Genomic DNA, 15,229 nt, shown 5'->3' with positions numbered 1-15,229 from the left:
AGAATAAAACAACCATTAAAAAATCACTTCTGAGACAATTGGAGAAATGTGAAGAAAGACTTGGTATTCGATGACATTAAGGAATGTTTCTTATTTTCACTGGGTGTGATAATGGTCGTATGGTTATCACTTTTTAAAGTCTTTATCTGCTACAAGTAAATTGTAAAGGATTTACAGTGAAATGACATAATGTAAGGCTGGGGAAGGAAGGGGAAGGACAACTGAAACAAAGTTGGCAAAAGTGTGAAATAGTCAATGCTGTCTGATGACACATGGGTGCTCATTAGAGTTTTTTTTCCACTTCTGTATGTTTGAAATTTTTTGTAATAAATAGTTTTAAAATTATCAAAGTAATTACTTGCCTAAATTACTACAGTGGCAAAAATATAGAGCAAAATCATTGGAATATTTAAACAAATAAGCAAAGAGTAATTTTTCACATATTTTTAAAATGTCCTCTTAATTTCAGCATTAAAATTAGGTTGTTTTCTAGGCAATAAACTTCAGTCTACAAGCTGTTGCTTATGTCATATATAAAAATTGTCAATGTATCTGCTAGCCTTGCTATCTGGAATGACAATGAAAAGAAAATAAAAATTCGTCAAAGAAGGTTTCATACTGCAAAGAAAGAGGAGAATAGATTTGTCATTTCACTCCCATAAACTGTAAAGCACTTTTTTCTAATAGGTGTATGTTTACATTCCTTTATATGCATAGACTCATGTATAAAGAGATGGTCAGAGCTAGAAGCATCCTCAAGTTTACTCTAATGCAACTTTTTAGTAAAACAGACAAGGAAATTAATTCCCAATATTCACATCTCCATATAACATTCCCAGGTAAGCACCAGGCACCAGCTAAAAATATATATATATAAATACTTATCAAATTATTACAATAATCTAAATTTATAGATGGTTAAACTTATGGCCTTTAGTTATTTGCCATGGGTATAAGTACACAAAAGTTTTGAGTTAAGTGTACTTGCAACACACAATTCCACTCACACCCACAAAGGTAAGTCATGTATCACGCACAGGAAGCCTCGGAATCTGTTGAGATCATTGTTTGGACTTTCACATTCAATCCTACTGGAGAACTTCTCCGGATCAACTTCAGAGTCCTAAAAATATTTTGAAAAATCACAAAACAAGAAGAATTCGAGGTTAAACTCTTGATGCTTAAGTGTGTTATCACTTCCATCAATTCTTTTTTTTTTTTTTTTTTTGAGACAGAGTCTCGCTCTGTTGCCCAGGCTAGAGTGAGTGCCGTGGCGTCAGCCTAGCTCACAGCAACCTCAAACTCCTGGGCTTAAGCGATCCTGCCTCAGCCTCCCGAGTAGCTGGGACTACAGGCATGCGCCACCATGCCCGGCTAATTTTTTTTTTATATGTATATTTTTAGTTGGCCAGATAATTTCTTTCTATTTTTAGTAGAGACGGGGTCTTGCTCAGGCTGGTCTCGAACTCCTGACCTCGAGCGATCCACCCGCCTCGGCCTCCCAGAGTGCTAGGATTACAGGCGTGAGCCACCGCGCCCGGCCTCTTCCATCAATTCTTAATAAGGCTTTCTTGCCACAAAGTTTACATCATATTTCCCAGATTAAAGAAAGTATAGCATAATTAGGGGATCCATAATTGGGATCAGAATGGTCTTAGGCATTAGTGAACATCTGTAGGTGAAGGGAATGTCTGAATCATTTATTGACATTTATGCAGGACTCTCCAGAAGAGAGTTCTACTCTTTTATCAACAAAGCACTGAAAAACTGAAAATACTTTTGTTGTTGGTCTTTAATCACATAGGTAATTTCTGAGATTAAATATATATGTGAACACTTCAAGCACATATGCATTTGATCTCAGCCAAATTTCATAAATAAAAATTTAAAAATAAGCTGGACATCAATGTCTTACAAAATTTCTCTAATGGGTCAAACAGATAATTTTAATATGCTTTATGAAATGAATGAGCAAATAAGCAAAGTGCCTTTATAAAACACAGATCCTGTAAGTTATGAATTCACTAAGAATAAGCCATGTCAACCTCATTTCTTTTATTTTTATATGACTTTTTGGCTACTAAAATAAACGCTATGGTATTTATATATTAATGTGTATATCGTAGAAAGCATATGAAAAAATGTGAATTATATGGTCATACGATTTGATTTGCTAATAATACCCATGGAGTTCTTTTGATGTACTAGAAGCTATTATGCACTTTAAATATATTAACTCATTTCTTCTCCACAACCCCATGAGATAGCTACCATAATTAGGCCTAACTAACAGATGAGGAGAGAAGCCAAGAGTATCAGTGATTTGCCAGAGTTCTCAAAACAAGAAGGTATTTGGACCAGGATTACAATCAAGGTCACTGGATTCCGGAGCGCTCACCCTTAATTGAGCCCACAGTGTGCTGATTGACCAACCAATCAATTGACATCAGCCTAAAAGTAGGTATTTCGTGGTACAACAGAAATTTAAGTTGTGCAAGATTTTTACCAATGTCTTAGGTGCAGGACGACTTACAAAAGTGAAATGACAGTATGCTGAGAGACATGTCTCTCACAGAGGATCTAAATGACTGCCACAGGTAGAAAGACAGGCACAATGTCACACAGAATTTGCCAAAGATAAGGGTATTAGTAGGCTAAAACACCTTTTGGTTTACAAGGTGAAGGAACTGTGACTTAACAGTGGTTCAGGTAAAAAAACAATAATAATAATTTAAAAAACTAATAAAAAACCCATTAAATTTTAAAATACTTCATCTCAAGTGCTTCCAGAGAAAGGGAAGGGAAACTGATATTTAGCCACTGTGTATGATGCTTCTACATATATTACTGCATTTCAACCTTACAGCAATGCTACGAAGTAGATATCATCATTTCCATTTTAAGATAAAGAAACTGAGGCATGAAATGTTTCAGTGACTTGCCCAAAGTCACACAGTAGTTAGTGGCAGAGCTGGGATTCATTTAAATTCATGTCACTATAACTTCAAAGGTTTTGGTTTCCTCAGCACAGCACAGTGAAGGATCTAGAAGCTAGGTGGCATGAGAAGCCACCAAAGTCTTAGAAGGTTTGGTGTATAAGTAATTGTAGGTTTTAGAACAATGAACAACAAAATGTAAGATATAAAATCTAAGCTTAAGAAAAATAATTAGCAGGTGATTATTTCTCTTGCAAAATAATTTTCCAAATTGCAAAATAATTCTGCTTAGGTTCCTTTAATTCCATTACAGAAAACACAACTGCCAGACTGAAATGTGTGAACTCCAAAGTCATTTTATCCTATTATCTATAAAATATAGTACACTTTCACCGATATCTGGAAATGGATTAAGCCTTCTGGGATTCTGTTTTGTCATGGCAAAAACGAATCTAAAATTCTCTTTATCTGTACTGTGAAAATGAGCTCAGTCATCTTCTGAAAAAAACAATGTTAATTAGTCACCAACTGAGAACACATTATTCACCTGCTCTGCATGTCCTCGAACCACCTGCCTCTGTTTCAAATTGCTCTCTCCATCCAGACCAGAAGTCTCAATGTGGCAGATTCCATCCGGATCGGTGGAAAAGAGTAAGACCATGTCTGCAGGGATGACCTCATTGCAGGAGAGACGGATAAAGTCCCCGACAGTAACGTCTTTCCAGCATCGGTCAATGTATTTTTTCTCTTTCCTAAAATTGAAAAAGGAAAAAAAGTTTGAAAAGAGTATCAAGCCCAAAACATGTAAAGTAGTGTACAATTTAAAGTGTGTATAAAGTATTAAGATGAATTGTAGTCTATTAAATGCTAAAAAGGAAGCAACAGAATGGACCAAACCTAAATTCCATAAATGTTTCACCTGAAAATGTAATAACTACGTGACTGAAACATATTTTTCAGCTCTTTTTTCCCCTGGGATTTTGAACCATTATGTTGCTTGAGTGCAATTCCGGAATAGAATTAAAATGAACAGCTGATGGGTTTATTCATGTACAAAGCAACTCCTGCACGCTGCTTTGTGGTCAGGTACCAAGGACACATCATCGCTCTCAGAGAGCTTCCCATACCGCAGACAGGATGGATAATTAAAGAGAGCACAAAAGCAATGAAATAAAATACATAGACACAGTATTTTGAAAATCATTAACCACCATATTAACACCTCTAATTAATACTGAATACAAATTTTGCCTAAAACAGTCCTGAGTCTGCTGCATCTGATCCCTAGAAAGGAGAATGGCAACTTGTTTCCCTTCTCAAAGTACAGGTTTCCCATTCTGTACAACATCTTTTTAAGGGACAGATGCATCATTTAAGACTGACTTGTTGGCCGGGTGCGGTGGCTCACGCCTGTAATCCTAGCACTCTGGGAGGCCGAGGCGGGCGGATTATTTGAGCTCAGGAGTTTGAGACCAGCCTGAGCAAGAGCGAGACCCGTCTCTACTAAAAATAGAAATTATATGGACAGCTAAAAATCCATATAGAAAAAATTAGCCGGGCATGGTGGTGCATGCCTGTAGTCCCAGCTACTCGGGAGGCTGAGGCAGGAGGATTGCTTGAGCCCAGGAGTTTGAGGTTGCTGTGAGCTAGGCTGATGCCACGGCACTCTAGCCTGGGCAACAGAGTGAGACTCTGTCTCAAAAAAAAAAAAAAAAAAAAAAAGAAATGTTAATTGAAAACAACAATACTAACAACAACAACAAAAAAAAAAACACAAAAAGGGTTCTGCCCATATCTAAGTGGGGGAAAAAAGTCACATTCTGCATGTTTCTAAATGAGACAAGTGTATACTATAGCAAAGTTCCCATTCCACTTACCTACTATAAACTTTAGTCACTAAATTGTTAATCTGTTTGTCAATTTTGTATTTGCGATAATCTTCCAAGCCATCTTTAATTGCGATGATTGTAAGGACCACCACCAGGGGCAGCATGGTGATTTCCTTTTGGAAGGCTTCTACCAAAGGCACCCAGTTCAGGACCACCAGGAACAAGAAATATAAATTGGCGGCTCTGCAACCCAAACACAAAGGAGATGTTAACAAGTTACTTCAAAGACTGCAGTAAGAAGCAAAATACCTTATTGTGTTTTCCTATAGGTGTTGATTTTGTATGTTACAGACGGGGAACCAGCAAAATATAACAAATCTGAATAAACTATTTATTTCCCTCCTGGACATCTGGCTCATGTCATACTTTAATAAATATGAGATACTATGTAATAAATATGTAATAGTAAATATCTCAGTGGGACAGTCGAGCTCACAAAAGGCATGATAGGAAATATTGCCTTTTTAAAGGTTCAGAAAAATTTAGAAAAAATCCAGAGCTACTGTGTTATATAATAAATAAACAAACAAACAAAAAACCCCAAATCAACTCTCTAGCCTTTTGTATGTGCCAACATTAGATTCTAATAAGGATCATAATAAGGAGAAAAGTCTGAGTTTTTTTTCTTCTTGAGACTAACTCTTCTAATCCTTCTTGTATGCTATTTAGAACCATTTTGTTAAGGAACCTGGTTCCTTATTTTTGGCCATAAGTTCATGACACCCTTTGCCTTAAAAGAAAAACAAAATCTCAATCCTTCAATCCTGCCCTTGAATTTTTATTACCTATTTTCCCACTGACCATGAAACGTCTCAAAAGAATAATCTACACATGCTTCTTCCTCACCTCCAGTTCCTTTTACTTTCTTTATTTCTATGGCTTCGATTATTTCCATGTGGACCACATCCAGACCTACAGCTCTAGCTCTGAGCTCTGTTCAAGCGCCAGATTCTCATTCCATCAAGTGCACTGGATTGCAGACTCCATAAAAGCGACAGCCACAGCACTAGAGTTATTAATTCAGCCAATTCACATCTGTACTTTGAGCATATCCACTGTTTAATAAATGCGTGTGGAACACATATAGAATGAATAACGAGAACGAATATATGCAGAATGAGTAATGAGTGTTGAGAATCTTTATATTCACATTAGCATCTCAAACACAACAGTGACAAAAACAAAACAATCCTCCAGCCAAGCTTCTTTTTACTCCTGTCTCTCATTTTCCTGCTAATCCTTCTGATAGTCACAGCCCAACATGTTCACATCATCGTTTCACTCCTTTCACTTAATTCCCCACATCGAATCCGTAGTATCCGTAACAGGTTATCCTTCTCTTCATTCCCATGTGGTTCTCCAGTCAGGTCTCCATTACCACTCACCAGTTTTTACACAGCATCTTTCTAAATATTCTCTCTGCCTTCAGTTTGCCTCTAAGCCCTTCCATCTACTATCCACCGCACAGCCTCCACAGTGAAACACACACACACACACACACACACGCATGTTATTCCTCTCTTCAGAATTGTGCCTGCAGACTTGAGTCTCAACTCTTCAGCCTGACATCAAGACCCCTCTGCTGGGTTATACCTATCTGTCCGACTTGACTTCCTGTTGCTCCCCGGCACAGTTGCTACGTGTAAATGAGACAGGACTGCTTGCTAGGCTCCAAGCTTGTCTTCTATGCTTCCACTCATACGCCTTCCTCCATCTGAAATGCTTCTGGCCATACCTCTGCCTTGAAAATCCCACCCACCCTCCATCTTTAACTCCAATGCCACTTCCCCTTCTATTGCTCCAGTTAGTATTGTTATTTATCTTTTTGAGACTTCCATTCTACTTGATAGCACTTTATAACGCTCATCGCATCTACTACGTCTTTTTGTTGTTTGTATACCTATCTTGTTTCCCTGGCTCAACCGAAAACTCCACAAGGAAAGGAGAAACAATTCCACCTGAAAGTCCTTGAGTGCCTAAACTCACAGCAGAGTGTCAATCAATGCCTATTAAGCTGAATTATGTTCTCGTTTCACCTAATAATATCTTACATCTGCACGGCTTTGGAGCTCTATTTCCCCATATTATCAAGGAAGGAAAATCTGAAAATAAAAGGCAGCGTGCTTTAACGGAAAGAACACTAGAGCAAGAGCGAGAAGCCCCAAGGCTGGAGCCCCGGGTCTGCTACTTGCCACTGGCAGGACACTGACTAAATCACAATCTGTTCCCTCATTTATGAGAATAACAACCTCTTTTCTGGTAAACAGCAGGCATCTTACCAATCGGAAAGTGCCGTGTGAGCGCACACAACCATCATCATTCCACAACAGACTCCAAAATTGTCAAGGATGATGTCACACGTCTTAGGCTTAAGTGACATACAGTGTTACGAAAATGAAAAATTTGACATACCAACTAGAGGGACAGAGAGAATTCTAAGGTTTTTTTTTTTTTTTCCCTCCCTAAAATAAAAGTACCTGTGAAACTGTTCGAATAAATTTCTTGGCACGAAATTCAAAAGCGTGTACTTCGTTGTTCGGATCCGGTTGTTCACGTAGGCTCCCGAGAGCTTCTCATGCTCGTCCTTGAAGGGCCAGAGGTGGGGAACGACGACCCGGTGCCTTCCCGCCGGCCTGGGGGGCCGAGAGGACTTGGCCCCGCAGGCGAGCAGCGCCGAGTAGCTGCAGCGCCTGTCGCCGTCGTCCCCGCTGGCGCCACCGAGGAGCCGCCGCCAGTGGAAGCCGGCCCACCGCAGGGGCTCGGCCATGTCCCAGCCGCCGTGAGATCCGGGCCTGGCAAAAACAAACAACACGCTTCCCGTAAGCGCCTGCAAAGCCTTAAAGAGAACGAAATTTTAACTTTTCTTCTCTTTCTTTTCTTTTCTTTTTTGTTGAGACAGAGTCTCTCTGTCGCCCGGGCTAGAGTGAGTGCCGTGGCGTCAGCCTCGCTCACAGCAACCTCAGACTCCTGGGCTCAAGGGATCCTCCTGCCTCAGCCTCCCGAGTAGCTGGGACTACAGGCATGTGCCACCATGCCCGGCTAATTTTTTCTATATATTTTTAATTGTCCATGTAATTTCTCTCTATTTTTAGTAGAGACGGGGTCTCACTCTTGCTCAGGCTGGTCGCGAACTCCTGACCTCCAGCGATCCTCCCGCCTCAGAGGGCTGCGATGACAGGCCTGAGCCACCGCCCGGCCTTTAACGTTTCTTCTACACCAAATAAACAGACGAGCCCACGGCTCCACCCGTGAGTGGGAAACGCCGCCAGTGTCCGGAACCCGCTGTACCGCAGCTTTGCTGGAGGGAGCGGACCCCTCCCGCCACCGGAGCGCGGTTTCCCACAGCCCAGGTGCGGGAGCTCGGGGGGTCGCGGGGAGATGGTTTCGGGATGGGTCGAGCGCACTGTGTTTACTGTGCAGTCAAAGCTCTCTGCTAACGATGACCTGCAGTTGCAGCCGCTGCCCGGCGCTGGCGTCGCGGCCTCAGCTCCACCTCAGACCGGCGGCCGGTAGAGCCTCCCAGGGAGCCGCGGCCTCGCCCCCGCGCATGCGCAGTGTGCAGCAGGGCTCCAACGCCGCCGCGGATCCGGCAGGAGCGGAGCTCGCGCAGCGCTGCGGACGACGGGGCGCGGCCGGGAACGCAGACGCACCGGCTCTCGCAGCCCAGCTCACCTCCCGCTGTGCGGTCCCGTCCGTAAAAGACCACGGGCCGGCGCGGGCCGCAGCCCAGGGGATGGGGACTGCGGATAGAAGGAACAAAAGAGAGCACCTAGCCGGCCACTCCGTAACTCGAAGCCACCAGTTTGGGCTTCGTGCGTGAAAGCCTCTTGACCGCTCTCATCACCACCGTTCCCGCCTTTGCCACGGTGATAACGCCACGCGGGCCAGGAAAGCGTTGCGAGGATTCACCCAGCATCAAGCCTGATAGAGAGCAGGCCATCAGTCAAATCCATCCTGTGTGGGTCACAAAAAAGGCCACACACTCTTCCTGTCCCCGCAGGCGGCGCCCCCGCCCAGCAGGAGGTGGGCCTCTCTCTGCGGGCTGACCCGGCTCCGCCCGGGCTTTGCTGAACGCGACACGGGCAGACGCTTGAACGCGCTTTCTCGCCGGGGCCTGCTCTGTCACTGCTCTTGGGAGCCCTGGAGCCACCACCATGCGCCCCAGCTGGTCCACTTATCCCGCAGTCTGTCACCACGTGGAGGACACCCCTCGCTGCCGGCTGACCACCAGCACGTGCCCGCGCCCAGATGACACAAACCAGCGCAGGGATCAGCTGTCCCTGCTGAGCCCAGCCCCAATCGCCGACCCCCCAAATTACGAGTCAATAAATGTTACATCGCCAAGTTTTGTTGTAAAACAAAATCTAACTGATACATAATCCCTTATTTCCAAATTTTCCAAGAAATTCAGCCTTCCCTGGAATGTGAGCTTGTTAATTTAAAAAAAGGAAGAAAGAAAAGGGAACATTTATTAAGAGCATACCATATTCCAAGCACTTTACAAAGCCCTTTATGTGCATTATCTTATTTAATATTAATATCAATTCTATGATGCAGGTATTATTTCTATTTTACAAAAGAGGAAACAAGCTTAGAGAGGTAAAGTAACTTGTTGAAATTCATATGGCTGGTAACTAGCTAAGGCTGATTCAAACTAAATCTTTCTGACTCAACAGTTTCTGCTTTTACCTGTTAATGTGCCTCATTTATCTTTGTATCCAGAAAGACTGGCACTTATAGTAGATGCCCAACAAAAGTTCATCTAGTAGGTAACAGGCATGTCAGCAAGTGTGTGGAGGGCAAGGTCTGGAGCCCTTGGTTACTATACTTGCTTTATCAAACCCACTGCATTTACTTTTCATCTTGGGTTGCAGTTCACCTCTGGAGATCTCATTTAGCAAATCTTTGGGTGTGTCCTGATTGTCTGAAATGTTAACAAAACTCCCCAGATGAATCTGAGTCAGGTGTCCATAGACTTCACCTGGAGAAAAATTGGGTTCTCTTCTAGACACTACACTAGGCTAAGAATACAGAGATGGTTAAGACCCAGATCCCATTCTTCAGAAGCTCAAGGTCTAGGTGGGGGAATAGGCATGTCAATACATAAATGCAACTATACACTGCCTTTTCAAATTCTTAGGCTGTAAGAAGGGCCACATCACCACACGGGGGTCAACTAGTTACCAATCAAGGAGTCTCTTACTGCACCACAGGTTCATACATCTGTTTTCTATTTCTTATTGCTTTTTGGGGTCTACAGCTGACCTGCCTTGGCCTACCTCACTTAATAGCACAAACTGCCTGGTTGTTTATACGTTTTCATACCTTCGTAAGAACATGAAGTATGCATTTGTAAGGGAATGTGTGAGGAAGAATTCACACCAAGCTATGAATATTAGTAATCTCAAGATGGGAATAAAAAGGGAATAGGGAAGATTGGTAACTTTCTTTTCTTCGTTAGAATGAGCATGTATTGATTTACAATCTTTAAAAATTAAGTTAAAGTTTTGGAAGGAAGAAGTTATAATTAATTTCACATATTACTAGGAAACAGTCTAATGCTGCCCCAAAGCAGGCCTGCATGATGCTGGATATTAATTTTTCCACGAATATTCCATTTACTCATTTATAGAAGATGCTAAAACCCACAATTAAAGTTCTAAAATCTGTAAACTATCGATTTGAGGTATGAAACCAATTAAGATAAAAATTAAAGAAATATAAACCAAGCATTGCTTAGTAAATAAGTGCTTACACTTCTAGAATGCTTACTATCCATGAAATACTTTTCATATGTTATTTAATTTTCACAACTTGATGTGGAATTTCATTTCCATTTTTCAGAAGAAGAAACAAAGTTCAAAGAAGGTTCTAAAATTTTCTCAAGGCATATATATATAATCATTGACCCCAAGGTCATGCCTTTCCAACTATACAATGTTATTTATACATAAAATTTTAAATCTAATATAATCATTTAAGATTAGATTATTTCTAATTAGAGTTTTTTAGAAGATATTAAAAACTAAAATCCTTCACTAACAGAGTGTACCTAAAATATATCATTCTAAGTTCCTTATTATACTCAAATACACTGAAAGCAGACTTAGTTCTCACAAACCCTGTTTTCCCTAATGAACGCATAATGAAAAGTTTGCAGCAGGGAACACTACCAAAGGTAAATACAGGATAATGAATCCTCTTGGGCCTAGTTAGTATTTTAAAATTGCTGAGGTCCTCACCAGCCAACAAACAACTTGAGAAATACATATGAGTTCACTTGTGTAAAAGAGAAAAACATTCTTACGTATAGTCATTTCAAGATGCTCTGTGTTTGTTTCTTTCAAACTCAGCATGCATCAGAATCTCCTAAACCTCAGCCCCCTGCGTTTCTGATGCAGCAGGTCTGGAATGGGGCTCGAGAAGCTGCATGTCCAACAAGTTTGCAGTCAGCACTGATGCTGCTGGTCCCGGGACCACACTTGGAGAACCACCACTTTATGCTAAGTGACATTATTGCAAAATGTAAAGTTGAAATTAAGAGTATGCAATTTATTGGATACCACTCATGTTATTGGGGAGCCCACCTCTCCTGAGTGTACAGACCCAAGCTATGTGGCAGTAGCTTGACAGCTGATATAAGCAGATCCTCCTGTCTAAGGCTAGAATTAACTAAATGAAGGTCTAGTTCACACACAAGATTGTTGATGTGGTCTTCAGGATTCATTCTTTCTGCAGATTTAATACAGTTACAATCAGTTTCAATCGACATTTCCAAAAGTTCCCCAAGGAAGGACGATGGGTCTCGTATAGATAGATTTATAATCTTTTTCTCAACCAAGATGAGAAAACACTGGAAAAAAAAATCAATGTTCTTATATGCTCCAAATCTTGAAAGACAGAGAGGTTATCTATCATGGTCGATAAAAAGTACAGAGAAATGTCATAGCTATATAGATTTCTGAGAAAAAAAGGTAGAAACTGTTCCACAGCAGACTCACGATATGAAAGTCTCCTTGACCTCCATGTCAGAGGTAGCCCTGCCTGAAGCACAGTAAACTCTGATAAAACCTGGGGATGCTCCAATCTGTGTCATCGGTGACCCCCTTGTTCAATGCTGTCTATATGAGGCATATTACCTCAGGGGGACTGATTGCTTTTCTTACAGGTAATGACCAACAGCAGTAAGATCATTGGATAACGTTGCTGGTTTCTTTGCACCACCAGGTGTCAAGATGACACATTGGTCCTGCTCCCTTAGTCACTGTTACCCTGCTCTCTACTAGGAAAGGTTTCTTCTTCATCTCACATAATCTTTGGAAAAGAAGATAAGTAAAAACAGTACATGTGGATGTATCTAATATGGGTTTTTGTGATGACCAGGGTCAGTTTATTTAGTGGGAAAATTGTAGATCTTGAATAATAAAGTTACATAATCCATAGTGTTCTCCATGGAATAGGATGAGGCAGATTTGCGGAATAAACTCACCTTGGAGTTGAGTGCCATTTAATTGATCGAACCTCTTGAACTAAATCCCTAGTAGGAGCACATAGTCTATATTTTAGATATATACAAGAAGTCAGACAAGGGTCAACCAAAACATTGAATTAAAGTAATTACTCTTGATCATTGGTGATTATTATCATGGGAGAAAGTGCTATATAAGCTCATAAAAAGCTATGGCATACTATCTTTCACTTGTATCACTAACAAAGAAACGTTTGTGAGAGTTTCATCATTTTTAAGGATCCTACATGGAAAAAGGTCAACTCTCCTCGAGCCCATAGCCCTTACACATCTTTAGAAAAGAGCGCTCAAACCAAGCTTATGCATTCCCAATTCATTCCACAAACACGACCTAAAAATCTACCATATGGTGGGGAGATAGAAACAAAAAATACTGTTCTCATCACAGACGCAGCCTCTAACTCAGACTGAGGGAAGGGACCCTCCCCACAGGAGGGACATGTTTTACATTATTGCTGATGAACAGTCAAATTAGAATTTCCAAATAAAATATGTTTATTTTGAAAGAAGACAGAGGTATAAAAGAAGACTATGGTATTTAGATGCATTGTTCTACACTAGGAAAAGTTGCCCATTCTTACTGTGTGCAAACACACACATAGGAAAGAGTTCCTTTGATTCTCTCATGTGAGAATAAGCCTTATATATATGAATATGTATTTCTCAGGGATGGTCCATTCAGACACTGAAAGCTTTAATGCTTCTCTTCTTAAACGTACTTCAGACTTTTTTTTAATATACGCACCATGGAATACTAAGATTTTTCTTGAAAGGACTGCATCTCCAAATGAGTTATTGTTTGTGGATGCTTAGGCTAGAAGCTGGTTTAAGCTAGCAAAAAGGCAGGTGAAATGTTGCAGTTGTATGTATATTTCTGTGTTATTAAGAACTAAAAAAAAAAAATCTCACCCACATTTATGGTGAGTCTCTAATATGCCTTAATCTACTCTTAAAGCCGAAGAAAACATAAACTTATATTAAAATATCGATGGTAGTGATCCTTAATACTATGTTTTGACCTTGATAATCCTAGATGCTCCTAAAGTAATGTTATTGAAATGACAGAATAGCATGTGTCTGAGATTCTGTTATTCAACATTAATAAATATCATTAATTTAGTAAACCTAAGATCCTAACAATATCTACCATTTATAGCAACATGCCAAGTTCTATGCTGGAGATAAACATACATTAACTTTAATCCTTACAACAAAGTGCATGTTATTATCCCCACTTAGTGATGAGGAAACTGAGGCTCAGAGTATTGGAGAAACCCATCCAAGTGACAAAGCTTAATCAAAACGTCTCAGATGGAATGAGAGCCTCTGTATGTAGCTATTAGAGGGCTCTGGTATAAGGCAGAAAGACTTGAAAAACTGGCAGAAGTTGGTAGAAGGCACAGAGTGCTGGCAACCCACCAAAGAATCTGTGGGAGAATAGGCATTTCATGGTATCTCACTGCAGCTTTTATTATGCATGCTAAAATTATTATAGTTCACATCAAGATCTAGAGCATGTAATCCTAAAATGGACCCTAATGAGACTCTGCAACAGAAAGACATAAAAAAAGAAATAGGCCAGTACAGTGGCTCAGGCCTGTAACCCCAACATTTTGGGAGGTGAGGCAGAAGGATGGCTGGAGGCCAGGAGTTCAAGATCAGCCTGGCAACATAGTGAAACTCCCTTCTCTACAAAATTTTAAAATATTAGCCAGGTATGGTAGCGCGTTCCTATAGTCCCACCTATTCAGGAGGCTGAGGCAGGAGGACCACTTGAGCCCAGACATTTGAAGCTGCAGTGAGCTATAATCGGGCCACTGTGCCTAGCCTGCGTGACAGAGTGAGCCCTCATCTCTAAAAAATAAAAAAAATTAAAAAAAAGAACAGGAAATAAAACAAATAGAACTTATTTTTAGAAATAGCTGCAGAATTTCTATTTCATTATTCTGAAACTCTCAGAAAGGAAGTTCTTCTGAGTAACCTGTTTTTTCAGGCAGCTCAAGGTTTATCCTTTAAGTATCAAAACAATTTCATCTGGGATAGAAATCATTATATAATGTATACCAAATTTTCCTATGCTTGACACAGCATTTTAAATAAATCTGCTCTGAGAATTCAGCACCAGTGCTCTAAGCACCGAAGTACTCTATGTAGTGACGCCTGCAGGGTCTTCAGAAGCATGTCCATAAGCTTTTCTTCCAGTAGTTGAAGACTTCCTTGTTTTGAATGTTCGCGTATGGTTTTGTAAGCTTTTCCTTCATCGGCTGTCCAAATATCTGCCTTTATAAAGATTTAACTCTCATTAATACTTCCAGCTACCTTAGAATAATTAATAAATGTAAATAAGTTGAATTAATCAGTGGTCTTCAGGGAGTAAAAGATAAAAATTCTGCAAGATTTGTTTAGTGAAATCTGTTTTCACTGTTCAGAGATCTCTTCTGCTTAAATTTGCTTAGCAAATATCTCCTGAAAGGCAGCCATGTATGAGCCAGGCAAGTCTCAGGCACTGAAACCAAAGTGATGGAAAGTCTTGTGCAAACTCCATGCCCTTAAGGAGTAAAGAGTCTAGTGAAGAGATCGGGCACGAACTTCATGAGTTTCTCTCATTACCTGAAATGCTTTAGAGATTAATTCCCATGAGACAAACTTTGATATGTATATGGCCTGGTTTCGGATCAGAAAATGGTAAGAGTATTAAAATACTAAACAATAGTTAAGTAAGTTCTTAAATGAAACTAGCACACATTAAAGAGTTCACTTTGAAAACTAGAGCCAAAATATCTTTTTAAACTGGCAGAAGAACACAAATTTCCTGGTTAGCTACCTTGACTCATTCATACTTAGTGAGGCAAACTCCAGCTGTGTGTAATAAGTTT

At 40.5% G+C, this 15,229-nt stretch overlaps 1 protein-coding gene across 2 annotated transcripts in view; it reads right to left on the bottom strand.

Moving 5' to 3' along the window:
• The window catches only part of ATP10D (ATPase phospholipid transporting 10D (putative)), a 72,670-nt gene that overhangs the window by 46,512 nt on the left and 10,929 nt on the right, over positions 1–15,229 (bottom strand). For both annotated transcript variants that reach the window (XM_045532955.1, XM_045532956.1), the window contains exons 2-5: positions 7,303–7,617; positions 4,814–5,008; positions 3,484–3,688; positions 1,038–1,123 (exon numbers count right to left, since the gene is read on the bottom strand). In XM_045532955.1, the coding sequence (XP_045388911.1) occupies positions 1,038–1,123; positions 3,484–3,688; positions 4,814–5,008; positions 7,303–7,592 (776 nt within the window). In that variant the 5' untranslated portion in view covers positions 7,593–7,617. The remainder of the gene's footprint in view (positions 1–1,037; positions 1,124–3,483; positions 3,689–4,813; positions 5,009–7,302; positions 7,618–15,229) is intronic.

The sequence above is a fragment of the Lemur catta genome, chromosome 19 (genome assembly GCF_020740605.2).
Source record: "Lemur catta isolate mLemCat1 chromosome 19, mLemCat1.pri, whole genome shotgun sequence".
In the NCBI taxonomy this organism is placed as follows: domain Eukaryota; kingdom Metazoa; phylum Chordata; class Mammalia; order Primates; family Lemuridae; genus Lemur; species Lemur catta.
Note: the sequence above shows the minus strand (reverse complement) of the source record. Positions and strands in the feature narration are given on the sequence as shown.